Consider the following 17,025-nt stretch of genomic DNA (forward strand, 5'->3'; position numbering starts at 1 on the left):
CTTGTACATTTACTTCTACCCAAAGTTCCATTAAAGTGCAATGATTTGTTAATGCGTTACCACCTAAAACCTAAAATCGCGACCACATATCCAGTGGAAGTTCAGTTTTCATCATATTAAATTCTCTCAAACGCTCAATCACTTGTTCCACATGTATTCTTTTGCAACCTGCTTTGGGTTCCTGTCATCGGCTACAGAGAACCGCTTCTGTCCTTCGTGGTAGAACCAGCCTAACTGACCTTTCCAGGAGGAGTTCCTGAATGTTAAAGCCACGTTCTGCTATTTGCTCAGTCAAATAGCATCAGATAAGACGAGAACACAAGACGTGCATGAGACAACGGGCTGAATTAAGCCACACATCATTTTTCTGTCACAGGTGTGCAGATATGAGGGACTCGATTCCTGACAGATGACTGAAAGGCAAACACACCTTCAACACCTCACTAAAAATTACATCAGATGGTTACACATAGGCTCAAATGGAGAAGAGAAGTGGTGTTATCTTCAAAGTCAGTGGTAGTGTCTGATAAAAATTCATTATTTTATTAAGTAGACAATAACGAAAATGTACACATTATGTATATGTGAAGCGCAGGCTGAGATCAGGGAGGAAGTACCTCTAGATCAAACCACTCTCACAGTGAACTCAGCCTTCATCCTGTAGTTTAAAAAGCACATTTTCAAAATATGGAAATTCACTGCACTTGTGAAATCAGATGATTTAATTGCATCAGTCTTAACTGGGTCTCTGTGTTGAGTTCAAATAAATAGTTTGTTCAGCAGGTCATCAGGCTGCTTCTGGCTTTACTGAGTGAACGACGCTCAATCACATCGAGCAGCAAGACTTCAATAAAACCAAGATGGACGCTGATAAGAGCAGCACGCTATCAGCCTTGTGCTGAGACAATTTCCTGTGAGACAGGAAATGAAAGTGACTCAGGAGAAGCTCCAGCTGCTTTTGTCCACTGACGCAGCGTTGTGAGCAGATGGCAGGTGATAACTTCCTCCATCTCTGCTGCCCTGAACGCCGTCAGGTGGTGACGACGTGAGACGACGCCCCTCAGACACATAAAAGCAGCCGAATCGACATTTGGAGGAGTTTCAGCGCCGCGGCTGCAGCTCTGACATTTCTTTATGAACGGAAGATGAATTTAAATGAAACTAGGAAAGCACTCAGAGCGCAGACCTCCACCGAGCATCTCATCCCCCCCCCCCCCCCTCCTAATTAGATTTACACCGTTCACATGTTGATCTGACATGTAATAACTGACGATCAAGCTGAATCTTATCTACTCTTAAAATGATAACCAGAGACAATGAGCCTTAAATAGAAATAAACTAGAATTATCCTTTAATTTTATATTTCAGTGTGCAATGATTCAACGTCAACTCCCAGAAGAAATGACTTCGTAAAACGTGGCAGTATTCCTTTAATATGACCATCAGTATTAAAAAAATAAAAATGCAAACCGAAATCATTGTCAAGCATCAGGGGAAACAACTTCTTGCCTGCGAACCAATCTCTTCTTAGATGATTAATACTGCGAGGTGGTTATTGATAAGAGCTTTTATTTTCTGAGCTGTGTGAAAAACAGCAGGTGAGCAGCTTGAGGTTGGTTGAGCTGAAGCTGAAAGAAAATAGCAAAATAATAGTGGATGAAACGAATCACACGTCACGATACACCAGAAGTCTGAAGCTCCATTCACAGTGACTGAGCAGAGGTAAATGGAACAGTTCACCTAAAGATCGACATTCATTCATTGACTCGCCCCGGTGCCGACAGTCAGGTGGAGTTTCTTAGTCCAGCTGAACAGCACCGAAGAATTCTCCCTAACACAAATCAACTGAGACTAGTTTTACAAAGCAAATTGATTTGAAAAACTTGCTCCTTGTAAGTTGAAATCTAAATCTTCACTGTTGCTGCCAAGCTAAAAGGCACGTCCTGCTGTACGAGTTGGAGAATCCTGATCTCTGCAAACCTCAGTGATAAGAGAAGTTCTGTATCAGAAAGAGGCACTTCTAGTGGTGTGAGTTCTAATGATCAAACGAGGTTAAACTAAAGGATCAACTTATCCCAGAAAGAAATTATTTCAGTTTCAGACACCCCCCCCCTCTATAAAAGGGAAAAGAAAAGGAAAAAGCCAAGGTATGGGGTGGGGGGTGTCTGGATGTGATTTTTTAAAATGTGTTTGCTTCTTTCAAAACATCAGAGTCTCTCGCTCTGGTGTTTGGCAGAGGAAGCAGCTTCACCAGATCATCGAAGAAATGAGTGCTTTGCGGATCAGAACAAGACCCGCTGACTGACAGCTGCTGTTTTTAGTGTAGCCGGGATGCACCGACGGTCATCACTGGATCACTGTAAAGTCTTTTATTTATTTACCAAATGGTTTTATGGGTGTCTTTTTAGCGAGGCTGAAGTTCTCAGACGACATTCTGCTACCGACTAATTAAATCTGAGGATCTTGTCTGAATGGAGCTTCAGGAATCATTAGCAGGACGGAAAGAATGACTACTGATCCAAGTAGACGACGTGGTACAAGAAATTACAAAAATAAGATTTGGAATATTCCTTTTTACACTTTCCTCTTCCTCGTCTTGGGCATCCCCCACACTGACGGCGAGTCAGTCTCGCTTGGTTACTATGAGATAAAAGCCACTTTGCAGCCATTCTGAGAGGCGCTTTCTCTCAAGTGTCCGTTGGAGCAGGCGTCCGGTTGCTGGGTGGTTCGGTCAGCAGGAGGAGACGCAGAGTCTCTACGCTCAGAACCACAGAGCTCCGGGTCCAAGCCTAAGATAACGCCGATGGAGTGAGGCAGCTCCTAAAGAAAGAAGAGGCTTATTTCACAATGGCGCCATCCACAAGAATCCACCAATCATGACCTGGGGGTGTGTCTAACGAGCCCAAAAACCCCTCACAAAGAGGAGCTGCTGTACTTGAGTGATTGACGGTCCATCAGACACGCCTCCTGGAAACTGATATCTGATTTCAGCGCTAATATCAAGCTACTTTCCTCGAGGTTGTTTTCCATTGGATGATTGGTACCAGCTGTTTCTAGTTGTCATAGCAATGCCGTGTTCTATTTAACATACAGCCATCCTGATCCTCTCATTTTATTTTAAATATTCGTATTTATTATTTCCTGTTGCACTAGTAAAAAGCCCAAAATGACAAAAGTATTTTATTTATTACTTGAATGTTCAAGCTACACCACAGAAGTTCTCCGTTTTTTCGAGTTAAATGTTGAAAGAAGATGATAAAAATAAAATAAAAAGGGCATCTTGGATCAGTTTTTTACTCATCTTTATTTTTGCAACCTGTAACCTTTTTGTGTATTAAAGAAGTATCAGATCGGGACTCGGTATCAGCATCGCCTCAAATCAAACGACTGAGTAAAAAAAAAGAACCTGATCGGGATGTCCCTATTAGTAATGTAATCACAAGAAAACAAACTGCCATGTTGTTGAACGCACCTTACAGCCCTTCATCTGCTCACAGATCCCTTCTGCTGTCTGAAGGATTTCTTCCAAGTCCAGCTTCATCGACAGCTCGTTGATGTGCTGCAACAAAACAGACTTTTACCTCTAATAGTTCAGGTTTTTCTGGATTTACTGCCAAACATCTGATGCCAATCTCAACATCAAAACCATGCCAGCTAACAATATTAAAACATTAAACAGGAAAACGGAACAAACTTCTTGTAATAAATTGAGCAGACTTTAGTGATCATCTAATGTTTGATCACTAAAGCTGACCAGGAAGGTCTCTGGTTGAAAGTCAACAACAACATGACTCCGATACACCCGCAGACCCACCTTCAGGATTTCATTAAAGCCGTAGTTCTCCTCCATAATTTTCTGTTTCTCAGAGTCCAGGATGGCGCAACAGATCAGTAGGTGGAGGTTCTGACAGGGGAGATCCGTCCACATCACCTGAGGACACACCAAACCTGTTTTTAGGCAGTGAATTCTTAATCTCAAAGAGAGTTCCTAGTTAAATGAAGGTAAAGCAAATGTAATATCTTACTACATATTACTGTCAGGAATTTGTAATCATCTTTTATTACTTTGATTTGATTATTATAAAAGAAAAAGAAAATCTTCATCATCAGAAATAATGGTTTGATGTGATTGTTCGAAAAATTCAGGTTTTATTTATGGGTTGGAACAACATCTTCGCTGAGCTCTACAAGGTAACCTTCTCAACCAGTTTGTTTTGCTGGCAAGTGATTATGTGAACATGGATCAGTGTGTTGCCGAGGAAACGTCACCTCCCAGAGGCGCAGGACGTCCTGGAAGCTGAGCTCCCTCTTGAATCGGATCAGCAGCCAGCGGAAACAGAAGTAGAGATAACCTGAGTCCTGACACTCTGAGAAGCAAACACACAATAAGAGTTTTAAATAAACACCATCTTCCATCATACGTTCCCATGAACCGGCAGTGGACACAGTAACAGCGCCACCTAGAGGAATGTCACACACACTCGAGCTTCTGCCACTATTTAGCTCACAGTAAACAAATTTGTAGATGTGCATCTTATTCCTCGCATCTAATATTGTGTGTTAAGGCTTTTATTGTGAAATCAAGAAAGCATATAAATATTAAATCATTTTCTAGATGTAATAAACACCAGAAAATGACACCAAAACCTAAATAAGCAAAAGAGGTAAGTGTGTCGAAGTTCCAGCCTCTAACATGTTTCTCCGTGGGATGTTGATCTAACTCCAGGATGGGATCTGCTCAACTCAGATTAATATCCAGATGACTTTAACAACAATGTTCCTACCGAGGTAGTTCCAGAAGACAGAGTCCAGCTGTCTGAGTAGAGTACTGAGCTGGACCAGCTGAGTCTTCATCCCCTGCATCTGCTCCTCAAAGTTCTGGTGCTGAAACCACAAGAAGAGGTGGAATCAGCCACTTCCTGTAGCATCCTGTAGCACCCAGCGCTCCAGTGTAATCCGTCGTCTCTCACCATCTGATCCATGAAGGAGACAAAACACCAAAATGCATCCACCTCGTTCTCCATCACGTAGAGGATGGGCGACAGCAGGTCGCTCATGCCCTGGACATAACCTGAAGAGGAAACAGACTTAAATTAATCTCAAAGTTAAAAAGTTTACAGCAAAAAAAACATATTCACGTTTCTAAATACCAGGTTACATTCCATTAAGAAGGAACACCTCAGATCAAAACAAAGACTTCTTTGCACACATTTAGCTCTTTCTGTCTTATGAACAAAAGTCAGAAGACAAAAGACTTTAGATTCACAATAACAGAATCAGACACGACCTTCAGCGGGTTCTACGATCACGTCTCACCCAGGTCGAAGTCATACATGCAGTAGGTCATCAGGATGTCATGCAGGAGGACCAGACCCGGGTTGTCGATGCCTTCGTAGAACCTGTTGGTTCTGTCGGTTCGGTTGACGTCTTTCTCTGGAAGAAACCAGACAGCAGAACAAAGTATTAAAAAGTATTATATATATTACTATTATATTTTAAAAAAATCCTGTTTCAAGTTTCAGCACCAACCCTCGATTGCAACGACATAGACAAGAGAAACAAATTGATCTTATGTTTCCTGTGATAAAGAAACGGATGCGCGTCTCACCGATCAGACTCCTGTAGTCTCTCAGTCTGGAGTTCCTCCTCTCTTGTTCCTCACTGATCGACTTCCACTGCAGCTTCATCCTGAAGTATTCATCGCTGACATCACACCAAACAGCACATCAATTACAACTTCATTAAACTGCATCCAAAGATAGAAAACATTCAGTTCATAACTCGTCTGATTTCTTACTTTCTCCAACCATCAGGAAATAGTCATTCTTCTGTCAAACTAACAGCCTAAAGATACTACATTTTAGAAACAAAACAGAAAACTAAAATCCAGATTGAATTATTTGCTATTTTGAGTGAAAATTAACCGACTTGATTTTGACCGTTTTTAGCTACAGATTCGTCATTTAGGACACAAGTTGTGAGAAAATGATGAAGAAAATCCAAACTGTTCTTTTCTTCCGAGTCAAAAACCAAAGAAGCAACAAAGATAATATTAATTTATCATACAAGAATGTGTATATATTAAATATCCTGAGAAGTGTGGGTGTTCTCCGATTTTCAGGCGGGACCAGTTCATATTTCACCAACTGACGAGTCGCCACAGTTTAGAAAATGCCTCAAATATATTCTGCGCTGGCATGTTCGGGAACAATTTACATATTATGAGCACTTTGTAAACAACAACGAGGACAACAGCGTTACACGGAGGTTCACCTGGACTCGTGTATGCTGAGCTAGGGGCTTCTGGATTGTATCCTGAGTTTGGAAACATTTTCATTTGATTATTTTCTTCTTTGAATTAGCTGCTAACTGCTACTAGCTACTTTTTAAATGGCATACATAAGACGAAATAATAGTTCGGATCCTTGTGCCGTACGTTTTGGCTCTGTGCAGGGCTTTCCTCTCCTCCAGCGTGCCATCCCAAGGAAAATACCCCAGCAGAAACTTCCAGGCTTCCTTCCTCACAGCGTGACAGAGTCCCTGCAGGATCGCGTGAAATATGAATCGTGAGCTAATTCAGCTCATTCAGAGGCCGGCAGCTTAACTTGAATCTCTCACAGGAACCGTGACAGAAGAACTAAAAACGACCCTACGTGCCCCTTTAAAGATGGCTTGTTTGAGGTTTGGGATGTTGGTCATCCTCCCCTCTGCATCCTGATGTTTGGTCCAGTCTCCCGCAGACAGCGGCTCGCTTCTCGTTACCTGAGGCCTCGGGCCCAGATCAATCTGCAGACACACAGAAAGGCGATAGTCAGACAAACTAACAAAACATCGGTGACAGAACACTGTCCTGCATCTTCGGAGACTAAAAGGTCCCCCTCAAATTAAATATTTGTCCTAAAAAGATGAACAATGCAAGTTTATAGAGTTCCTGTCAGTGAATTAGCACTCAGGAAACTAAAACGGGACCAAATTGTGTCGTGTTATAGAGCAATAGTGCTGCAGAAATGTATCTGCCACATTATGGATTTCTTTTGAGCAGTGGTTCTCACCTTGGTGATGACCTCAAAGCCAGGCTCCTCCTGCTGGTTGATCTCCAGTCCTGGGATGACTTCAGCCAGTAAGTCGGCCACTTCCTCTGGGGGGCGCAGGTGCTGTTCCTCCGTCCCCCGGAAAGCATCATATATGTAGTTGGTAACTTTGGAAAAGCCACCCAGGGTGGCGACGTACGGGTCTTTTCTCAACTTCTGTAGAAGACAAACTGTTTTATTACTCCGATTCTCAATTTCCCTCTGGATTAATAAAGTATTTTCTGATGATTTCTTTCCTCTCATCGTTTCAAGTCAAAATCACGTTGGTTCCATTGGAACAGCGACACACATCACACGCCATTCAGTGTTTCTGTGATTCAGATCCAGCTGACAAATTTAGGTAAAGAAGTTCAATACTTAACGGTCCGGTAAAACTGGAGTGAATTTATTTGAGACAATGAAAACATTATCTTTAAAGGTCCCATATTAAGACAAACTCACATTTCCCATGTTTCTAAACTATTATTGGGTTTGGGTCATTATAAACCTAAAACAGCTAAATAAACCATCCAGTCAATCCTAAGTAGTTCTGTAATCAAGTACAGAAACGCTTCTGGGAGAAATCTCTCTCACAGTGACATCACAGTACAATGTGCACAGTACAATGTGCGCATGCATGCACGTTCATTATGAATTTAGTTTCATCTTCAGAGGCTTTTCTGACAGAGCAGTTTGAGACAGAAAAGAGGGACGCTGTCCTGCAGCATCTGTTTGCTATTTTGACCAAAGACCGTCACAGATATTTCATACAAGTGTCTGGGAACTGTGTTAACTTGTGGGAAAAATGTACAATATGGGATCTTTAATTCTAATACAGTGGTGCACAACCTCCATAAATTATGCATGGAGTAAATGTTTGAGCCCACCTGAGACCACATATTATTATTGAAGTTGCACATCATCACATTTCCATCCAGCCTCGTGGACATGTGATCTAATCTCTAGCCATGCCTCCAGATTTGTCAGCAGCACCGCTGCTTTAATCCAAACTACTCTATTTCACTGTATCAACCGGGACAGTGGGTGGGACCTTCTGAAGGTGGAGAAGAACGTTCTGCAATCAGCAGTTTGTGTGGTGATCCGCTTTCTTACATGCGCAAGGCCGAAGCTGTTGTCATCAAGAAGGTTCTCGAAGGACTGAGACAGAGCTTTACTTGGCGTGCTGACAAAAAAACATGTCTCATCATCTGGAGCCCTGCAAAGACACAACAGACATCTGAAACGCCCTCGGATTTATCACCCTCACATTCTTGTTGAAGCAGACGGCTCAAATCAGGTTTGTGTCGTGAAGCATCAAAGACACCCTCAGATTCTTCAACCCACAAACCGAGCATGAACCAAACCATTATCTTTTACATGGGAGGGTTAGTGTAGCCAAGAGGGGCTACGACGAGTCAAAAAGGTACATATTATTAGTCATTGCAAACATCTTCTGGCTTAGATAGTCAAATCAGAGCATTTAAGTTCTTTCTCAAAAGGCAGAGCAGCCGATTACGATCTACAGTTTTCCACGAGTGACGTTAAATACCCACACTCACAGAAAGTGGCAAGCACATGACTTTTCAACATGGTTGTTGCCCCCCCCACCCGGATCCCTTTGACTTCTTCCTCTTTTGGCTCTTCATGTAGGACTGTTCACTTGGTACTCACTCGTTCAGCAGCGCAAATCTCCCCAGGCTGTCCAGGAACTGTTTGCTGCCACCCTGGTGGAAGTGCAGCGCAGGCAAAGCGCACGGCGACTCCTTCAGTCTGAAGACCAGGAAGGTCCAACCCTCCCGCTTCACCGTGATGGACCTGAGGTCACTGATGCTGAAGGTTAACGCCCACCTGCTCCTCTCATACTTGTGGTTCAGAGACCCCGACAGACCTGGATCAGAACCAGAAAACAGACGAGAACCGCCTTTGATCACCAGGTAATACCGGTACAACAGCGATTCCGTCCTTCAAGTGAACATGTATGCACCATGAACCTCACCCCGGCGCCCCTGACAGTAACTTTAATTTACTCCCACAGTCACCTTTTGGCATCAATACATTTAAATCAAAGTGTGTGTCAAAGAATTTAAATTAAAAAAAGTTCAGATGAAAACAGAGGAGAGGCCCAGAGACAGTTTTAGGGAGGGCAAACCTCACACCAGGGGAACTCACCCTCTCCGTTAGCACAGGCTTTCTTCTTGAAGGACACGGCATTGATCATGTCCCACTCCGTCTCGTAGCTCTGCTGGATCTCTGACAGATGCTGTGGCCTTCCACCCGAACACTGATCCCACTCCATGACCGAACTGGAATCCTGGTTGTACACAGATAAACACTTAATTATTAAATACAAAAATATTTTGGGTGAAAATGCTAGTTTTATCAGCATTGTTTTGTCAATCTGTTCATTAGCAGGATTACTCTAAAGGTTCTGGACTAATTTCTGGGAACATTCACAGTTCTCCAGGTCAACTCTGTGTTCAATTAAGTTAACTGGAATTGTTGTAATTCCAGATTCTGGAGGCAAGTCTTCCTCGAGTCGCATGATGGGGGTCAGCCTATCAGGGACTGATGTGTGACAAACTTTCATTTTGCGTGCACTTCTTCAAATGTATCTTGATTTTTTGACACTTAATTTTGCAAATAATAAAACCTCAAATCGTGAAATGTCTTCTTTGTGTCCGTCCGTCTGTCTGTGAAACCCGCCCTGGCAATGGCTAATGTCTAGTTGTGCTCTGATATTACACTAACAATCACGATCTGTGGTGGAGGCGAACCTTTCCAGCGCAGAGCATGTTTGATGGATCAACTGCATCCTCCAGAGGTCTGTACTCCACAATCATTTCAGAATCCTGACAGAGCAAAGAGAACAAGTCATTTCATACAAACACCAAAACCAAAAATGTGCCCAAACAGCATTAGAGGCTGGGGTTTTACAAAGAAACACTAAATCTAAGGCACAGATTTGTCTAGTACACATCTAGTGTGAGCTTATTGATACAAACATGATTGGCTATTGATGTGGCCAATTACCACATCACAGCAACAGTTTAAAAAACAAGACAACAGGAAGAGTTTCTCTCCATCAAAAGTGGATTGAGGATGTGTTGGGTTTATATGAAAGGAATATTGTGGTAGCTTTACAAGGGACAAAGAGCAGTGGCTCAAACACCTGGCAAGCCTCGGTCCGGTTATTTTGTCTGAAATTAAACTGGTAGAATTTCACACTAGCGCAGCAAACTGGAAACGTATCCGACTGTTAATAAACCTTTCATAACATACGCTGAATAAAAACCACAATGACCTTAATAGTTACTCAATAAATAAATACATAAAATTAGTGTTTATTCTGATGATGCGATACGGATACAAAGCATTTGTTCATGGTAAAACTAGTCTGGTTTACAGCTTGAATAAAAGGTCTACTTCTCAATACACAGCAAAGCAAAGTTGGTTTTATTTTTAAGAATAAAGGGTAAAAATGTACTGATATCTGCATTTGATGAAGACAACGTGAATATTTTTTTGTGTTGAACAGAAGTAAATCTGCAACTCTTTAGTTAATTTATTACATTTTTGGAAAAGACTACAAAGCAATTTTCTTTTACTCATAATAACCTTTATAAAACACTGATGCACGCGACCCAGAAAAACTACAGAAACATTGTTTTACCTTGTCAACAATCCGCAGTGACCCTGAAATGAGCAAATCCTGCCCAATGCCATCACCATCATCATCGCTGCTTGGATGAATGAAGACTCCTTCATGTTCGAATATAACCTGTGAAGGCAGGGGTTACATTTAGGTACACTCCAGTTCTGTCATATCTTCTCGTACACTTTCCACTATATTTACGATTCCAAAATAAACATCAGCAAAGCAAAATATGACAGATGATTTAGGATTTCATTTTGATTCGTATCTTGACTGTGAAAATTCAAAAAAAGCACGCCATTTCCCGCAACCACTGGCGTTTAAAGGCAGCTTTCTAGGCAACAATTTTCAATCACAATGGTTTGAAGAAACATTCGAGGATTGCAGCAAAATTAAACTTGTTTGCTCAACTCATCAATAAAGGACACGAGCAAAATGTATCCACTATGCAATGACAAGAAAGGCTTTCTATTCTATTCCATTCTCAATCCGTATTACGAACCTCATTACAATTCTGATCATTAGCTCAGATCATCACATTCATCATTACAGGGATCTGTGTCTGGAAACCAGAGGAATAGTTCTTGTTTAGTCGCTATCCGTGGAGCTGTGGCTTCTCAGTCGCAGAATTTGCCTTTAATGATCGATAAGATGATCAGGTATCGAGCATATCGAGTCGGACTGCACTTGAAAAATAAAGACCGACTAGGATGAACTGACTTCCCTCTAAACTGGAATGACGTCGTGGCACTATGACTTCGTTTTGCTGCTGTGGGCTTTAAATCTTGTTTTAGCTACGATGCAAGCTAACGCGAGCTAACTCTCATACTGGCCAGCTAACCCACCTGTAACTAGCTGTGATTCACGCGAGGATATTACACTTTACAAACACGGATGTTTTCGGTCAAGTAAAAGTGTTATGAGCAAGAACAGACAGACTTTAAAGATGAAAAATGTGAATGCGTTTTTACCTTGACAAGCGGATCCGCCGCCATGTTTGCCAGCGCTCGCCTGATGACGACAGACGCTCACGTGCCTTTGGACTTCCGAAACAAGTCTGGCAAATCAGCTTCCGGTGTAAAGGTTAAAAAAAAAAAGTTCCGTTTCCGTATAACGTTGTTAAAATAATCATTATGAAATGTTTAATGTAAAAAATAAATAATTAAAGAGTAATAAAAATAAACATTTCATAATAATATGACCTTATTTTACAATTTAATGGCCATATTATATATTTGTCTGTTATTTAAAAATGATGTTTTTATTTATTGAATTATGACTCTTTTGGGTTTCCATAAAAGAGGGGTTTCTCCTTTTTGTACATACCCAGGCAGAAGAAAAAGTAGTTCCCAGCAACCGCATCATTGAGACAAGATCTCAATATTTTAGTTACTTTCCACTGTGTTCCCTTTAATTATATAAATTACCTCAAATGACTGAAGTATCGGAAGTATCAATATTTCAGTATCGATCCGAACATCACTACCTCTTTTACTACACAAGTTTGTTAAGCTACACTATATAATTAACATGTATCCGGTCTTTTGCCTCTTTGTACATGTTAAACATGTACTAACACTTTTACATGGAGACATTTGGTATTTGATAAATTTAGCAAGAATATTCTGATGAACAAGAAGGAATCTAGACTTTGACTGGTTTACAAGATGACACTGGTTTTAATTCACACCAAATAAAAATGGGTTTCATGTCATTAAATATACAGTACAACAATAAGGGTTTACCGATGTTTAACAACATTACTAGTAGCTGTACTTTACATCCATCCATTTTCTTCTGCTTTTCCGCTTTGAGGGTCACGTCAGTTGGTGGAGCCTGTCCCAACTTTCTATGGGCGAGAAGCCGGGTACACCCCGAATGCATCGCCAGCGCATCAATGGGCCACACAGACAGACAACCACTCACACACTACGGGCAATTTAGAGTAATCAATTCACCTAAGTTGCATGTTGTTGGAGGTGAGAGGAAACAGAAGAATGGGAAGAAAACCTGCAGAGAACATACAGGCTCTGCACAGATAGGATTCGAACCCAGTGCCTTCTTGCTGTGAGGCGACAGCGCTAACCACCTAACCACTACACCACCTTATACTTCACATAAAAGCTATAATAAATGCACAAATACAGCCAGTATAAACATATTAGCCACACTGATATATGTAAAATCAACAACAACTTGTAAACTTGTGACTATTTTTTCTTAACAATGCATCATGCTAAATCGGAACGCCTTCTCTTGCTTTATCTACAAAACACATTGAGCAGCAGCAGAGACAGAACTCAATAATTAGATAGGTAAATGTGAATTTAAAGCCTTTAAAGTACTTCTATCATCATACAGGTAGTAAACTATCCTGGAGGCTGACAATCTCCATTAGACAAATGACAGTAATACCTTGACATGCAAGTATACGGTAATTCGTTCCTGGACCGAGCTCGTAACTCAATTCGATCGTACATCAAATACATTTTTTCTAACAGAAAAAAACAAATCCGTTCCGGCCGTCAACGCTAATAAAGATGGAAAAAAAGTTTTTAATTGCTATATAGATAAACACACACACAAAAAATGATATAATAACTTATACACAATATTACTGTAATGTATGTGACCAGGTTGGAGAGGATTAGAAATGAGACAATAAGAGGGAGAGTGAAGGTTAGACGTTTTGGAGACAAGGTCAGAGAGACCAGACTTTGATGGTTTGGACATGTCCAGAGGACAGACAGGGACTATATCGGTAGAAGGATGCTGAGGATGGAGCTGCCAGGGAACAGGGCTAGAGGTCGACCCAGGAGAAGATACATGGACGTAGTGACCTGCAATTATGTGATTCCGCACGTCTGTGTTTTAACCCCCAATAACCGAATCCTATCTGACACTTTGCAAAGACGCTCTTACTCGTCTGCGTGTGATCTGCTGTGCCTCGTCAGCTCAGACTTTAAATAGAATCTTTTCGTACATATCTTACAAAGGTAGGGCTTCACGCCAGCGTGGGCTCTTCTTGTGTGCGCCGTCAGTTCGCCCATCTGTCGGAAGTCTTTCCCACACGTCTTACAAATGTACGGCTTCTCATCTGTGTGGATTCTCATGTGGACCGTCAAATTATCATTGCGCGTGAACTCTTTTCCGCACGTTTTGCAAATGTATGGCTTCTCACCGGTGTGGATTCTCATGTGCTTCGTCAAGAAAGATTTTACGGAGAAGCTTTTCCTACATGTTTTACAAACGTGCGGCTTCTCACCCGTGTGGTTTTGCACGTGAGCTGTCAAATGGTCTTTACGCGTGAATTCTTTCCCACACGTTTTGCAAACGTACGGCTTCTCACCCGTGTGGATTCTCATGTGCTTGATCAAAATGGATTTTACCGAGAAGCTTTTCCTACACGTTTTACAAGCATATGGCTTCTCACCTGTGTGGATTCTCATGTGAGCTGTCAAGTGATCGTTACGTGTGAAATCTTTCCCGCAGGTTTGACAAACATATGGCTTCTCGCCTGTGTGGTTTCGCATGTGAGCTGTCAAATGATCGTTACGCGTGTAATCTTTCCCACACGTCTTGCAAATGCACGGCCGCTCGCCCGAGTGGATCCTCATGTGGACGGTTAACTGACCGCTCTGTCTGAAATCTTTGCTACACACTTGACACACATAGGGCTTCTCACCGGTGTGGATTCTTTCATGGACTTCTAAGTCACCATTTTTTCTGAAATCTTTCCCACACGTTTGACAAACGAATGGCTTCTCACTCGTGTTCATTGCAAAATGACTGTTCGGTTCAAAACTAAGAAATTGTTTCCATGCATCTCCTCTCTGATCCTGGTTCTCTGCTACAAAAGAGTTGTAGGAACTGTTTGCGTCGCCTATCATGGAGAATCTAAACGGCCTGTTAGCACAAAGAGTGTCATCGGGATTCGGGTCATTTTCCTCGTTATTAGGAGGCGACTTATAGGTATCAGACTCTTGTTTCAGAACAAACGTCTCTCCTTCCTGATTGATGTAGAGTTCCTCTTGTTCCTCTTTAATCTGCGGAGGCTCTGGCTCCTCCTGGTGCATACTGGCGTTCACCTCCTTTTCACAGAACTGCTGGTCGGCTGTCGCCTCCTCCTCCCTGAAGACATATTGCTCTGGTGGCTCTGGGGTGATACAGAAGAGAAGGAATGTGACATTACTTAAGCTCTATGAATGGACAGAACATGTGGATGTCACTGCAGGGATGAGGACAATTATTGTGTAATAACAGATATTTAAATGTGAACTAATGGATTTTATAGTTTTTACATCTGTGCCATTCAGTAATGATACACATTCATTTCAGACTCTCCCTTGGCTCAGTGTCTGAATGATATCTGAGCTGTAAATGTGTCTCTGATGAGCAATGACATTTGGTAGTATATTTTAACCAATAAACTGATTCTGCAATAGCAGCTAAATGATTTAGCTTTCTTTTGTATATATATATCAGTAATTTCCTTTCAGATTTTGAAGTGGCATTCAGAAGTCTGCGCAGATCTTCTTGTGTCAGCTTGTGTTCATCTTAATTGTGACTCTGTTGATGTTTTGGTGTTCGCTCTTTACCTTCATCTGACACGGAGTCTTCATGTTTGTCTCCTCTCTGATTCTGATTCTCAGTTACACGAGAGCAGAGAGAGTCAGAGAGCATCTGCAGGTTACCGTTTGCGTCTCCTACCACGGAAATTGAAGCACGGAACGGTAAGGCATCTGCAGACTCTGTCTGTACTGCAGAAACACTTTCGTCAGAATTCAGGAATGGAGTCTCATCTTCACTGAGGTCATTTTCCTCATTAATTGCATTCAATATAAAGGCATCAGACTCCTGTTTGAGAACAAGTTCCTCCTGTTCCTCTTTAATTTGTAGAGTCTCTGGCTCCTCCTGGTCCATACTGGAGTCCTTCTCCTGGTTACAGAACTGTTGGTTTGCCAGAATCTCTTCTGGAATGAAGAACAAACAAACAAATGGAATAAGAAGTGTAGATTTGACCATGTTTGTGTAGAAGACATGATTTATTATTATTATTAAAGCAAACTACATTTTCCTGAATATGCAGTAAACATGAATTCATATGGACTAGTAATGTTGTGCTTGTAATGATGGAGATATTGATATTATGATCATTCAGACAAAGAAAGAATTATATTCCGGACTGGGGACTTTGATCTAACATCAGACAAAGTTCAAAATATATAATTTAACAACAAATTTAACTCACCTGATCAGCGTTATCCAAATAATGTTTTATTTACCTATCCCGTGTGACTTTATTTCAGGTTTCCAGAGAAGATCGATATCTTTTCTTCATATTCGACGATCATTTTTCAAAAGCACAGTGAATCGACCGTTGGTAAATTCTCCCAAATCCTTAGATGACATTATTTTTTCACTGACATAATTAGAGGAGACACGACAGTATCAACTTTGTAGTTCCTTACATGCATAAAGCTAACGTTAATAGCACTTCCGTAGCATGTCACGTAATAAAGGTTCCGACTGAGCAGGGAGTGAAATATCTTTTAGTTCTGTTGGAAATTGGCCTTCCATTCCTTCGTAGCCATTCTGCTTGGTTGAATATATCACGTTAATTCTTAATGATTTATTTTAGTATTCTTCTCGGTATAAAATGCTGCTTCAATCTTTATCTTCATTTTGTATAAATTGCTGCTGCATCGACATTAATTTATTAGAAAGTGGCCTTTCTCGATATTTCAAACCACATCGTTGTGCTGTATCATGTGCATGGATTTTAAAATATTTATTTTTTGAATCTTATATAGCTGATTCGTAATTCGTATTTTACATTTTTTATGTTCAATCTTTTGTTTTCTGTTAATTTTTTTGGGTTGGGCGTCGGTTTCTAAAGCGTGGCAAAGTTCCTTGTCGGAACTTTAACAGCGTAACATCAGCCGGAAGTCAACGACAGACCGGCCGTGTTAGCCACAGATATGTTATCTTTGTGAATGCAGGTTTCAGGCAGGGAAGGGAGAATGTTTGAGAGAGGAGTTAAAGATCACGTTGTTATCTGTTACAAATTGAGTAGTTATTATTATCCCAGGTACTTGGGAGGTGTTTTCTTGCAGTAGGGAATTATTCTAGATCACCAGATACAGAATATGACTGGATCCAGATCAGACATTATTGTGTGCCAGATCTGATCTGATAAACAGTGTTTAAAAATTATAATAATAATACAAGCGTTTAGTGCGGCACACTGTACTTGTTTAAAAACCAAAATCTTAATGTCAAAATATGTTCACAAGATTTTTG

The 17,025-nt window shown here is 41.2% G+C and overlaps 2 protein-coding genes across 2 annotated transcripts; both read right to left on the reverse strand.

Moving 5' to 3' along the window:
• Positions 1 to 1,344: 1,344 nt before the first annotated feature.
• On the reverse strand, positions 1,345 to 11,720 carry tbc1d15 (TBC1 domain family, member 15). The gene is made up of 17 exons (XM_068739123.1): positions 11,694 to 11,720; positions 10,741 to 10,848; positions 9,845 to 9,919; positions 9,240 to 9,381; positions 8,742 to 8,958; positions 8,184 to 8,286; positions 7,053 to 7,247; positions 6,658 to 6,786; positions 6,437 to 6,540; positions 5,609 to 5,703; positions 5,317 to 5,433; positions 4,971 to 5,071; positions 4,785 to 4,884; positions 4,270 to 4,367; positions 3,815 to 3,931; positions 3,473 to 3,559; positions 1,345 to 2,820 (listed from the first exon to the last, which is right to left on the reverse strand). Exons 1-17 carry the CDS (start codon positions 11,715 to 11,717, stop codon positions 2,641 to 2,643), a joined length of 1,992 nt encoding a protein of 663 aa, XP_068595224.1. The 5' UTR covers positions 11,718 to 11,720; the 3' UTR covers positions 1,345 to 2,640.
• A 1,920-nt stretch (positions 11,721 to 13,640) lies between these two features.
• LOC137893533 (zinc finger protein 345-like) lies at positions 13,641 to 14,501 on the reverse strand. Its single transcript, XM_068738944.1, has 2 exons — positions 14,324 to 14,501; positions 13,641 to 14,239 (listed from the first exon to the last, which is right to left on the reverse strand). The coding sequence occupies exons 1-2, from the start codon at positions 14,499 to 14,501 to the stop codon at positions 13,641 to 13,643; spliced, it is 777 nt and encodes a 258-aa protein (XP_068595045.1).
• Positions 14,502 to 17,025: the final 2,524 nt, after the last annotated feature.

The sequence above is a fragment of the Brachionichthys hirsutus genome, chromosome 5, assembly GCF_040956055.1.
Source record: "Brachionichthys hirsutus isolate HB-005 chromosome 5, CSIRO-AGI_Bhir_v1, whole genome shotgun sequence".
Lineage (NCBI taxonomy): Eukaryota > Metazoa > Chordata > Actinopteri > Lophiiformes > Brachionichthyidae > Brachionichthys > Brachionichthys hirsutus.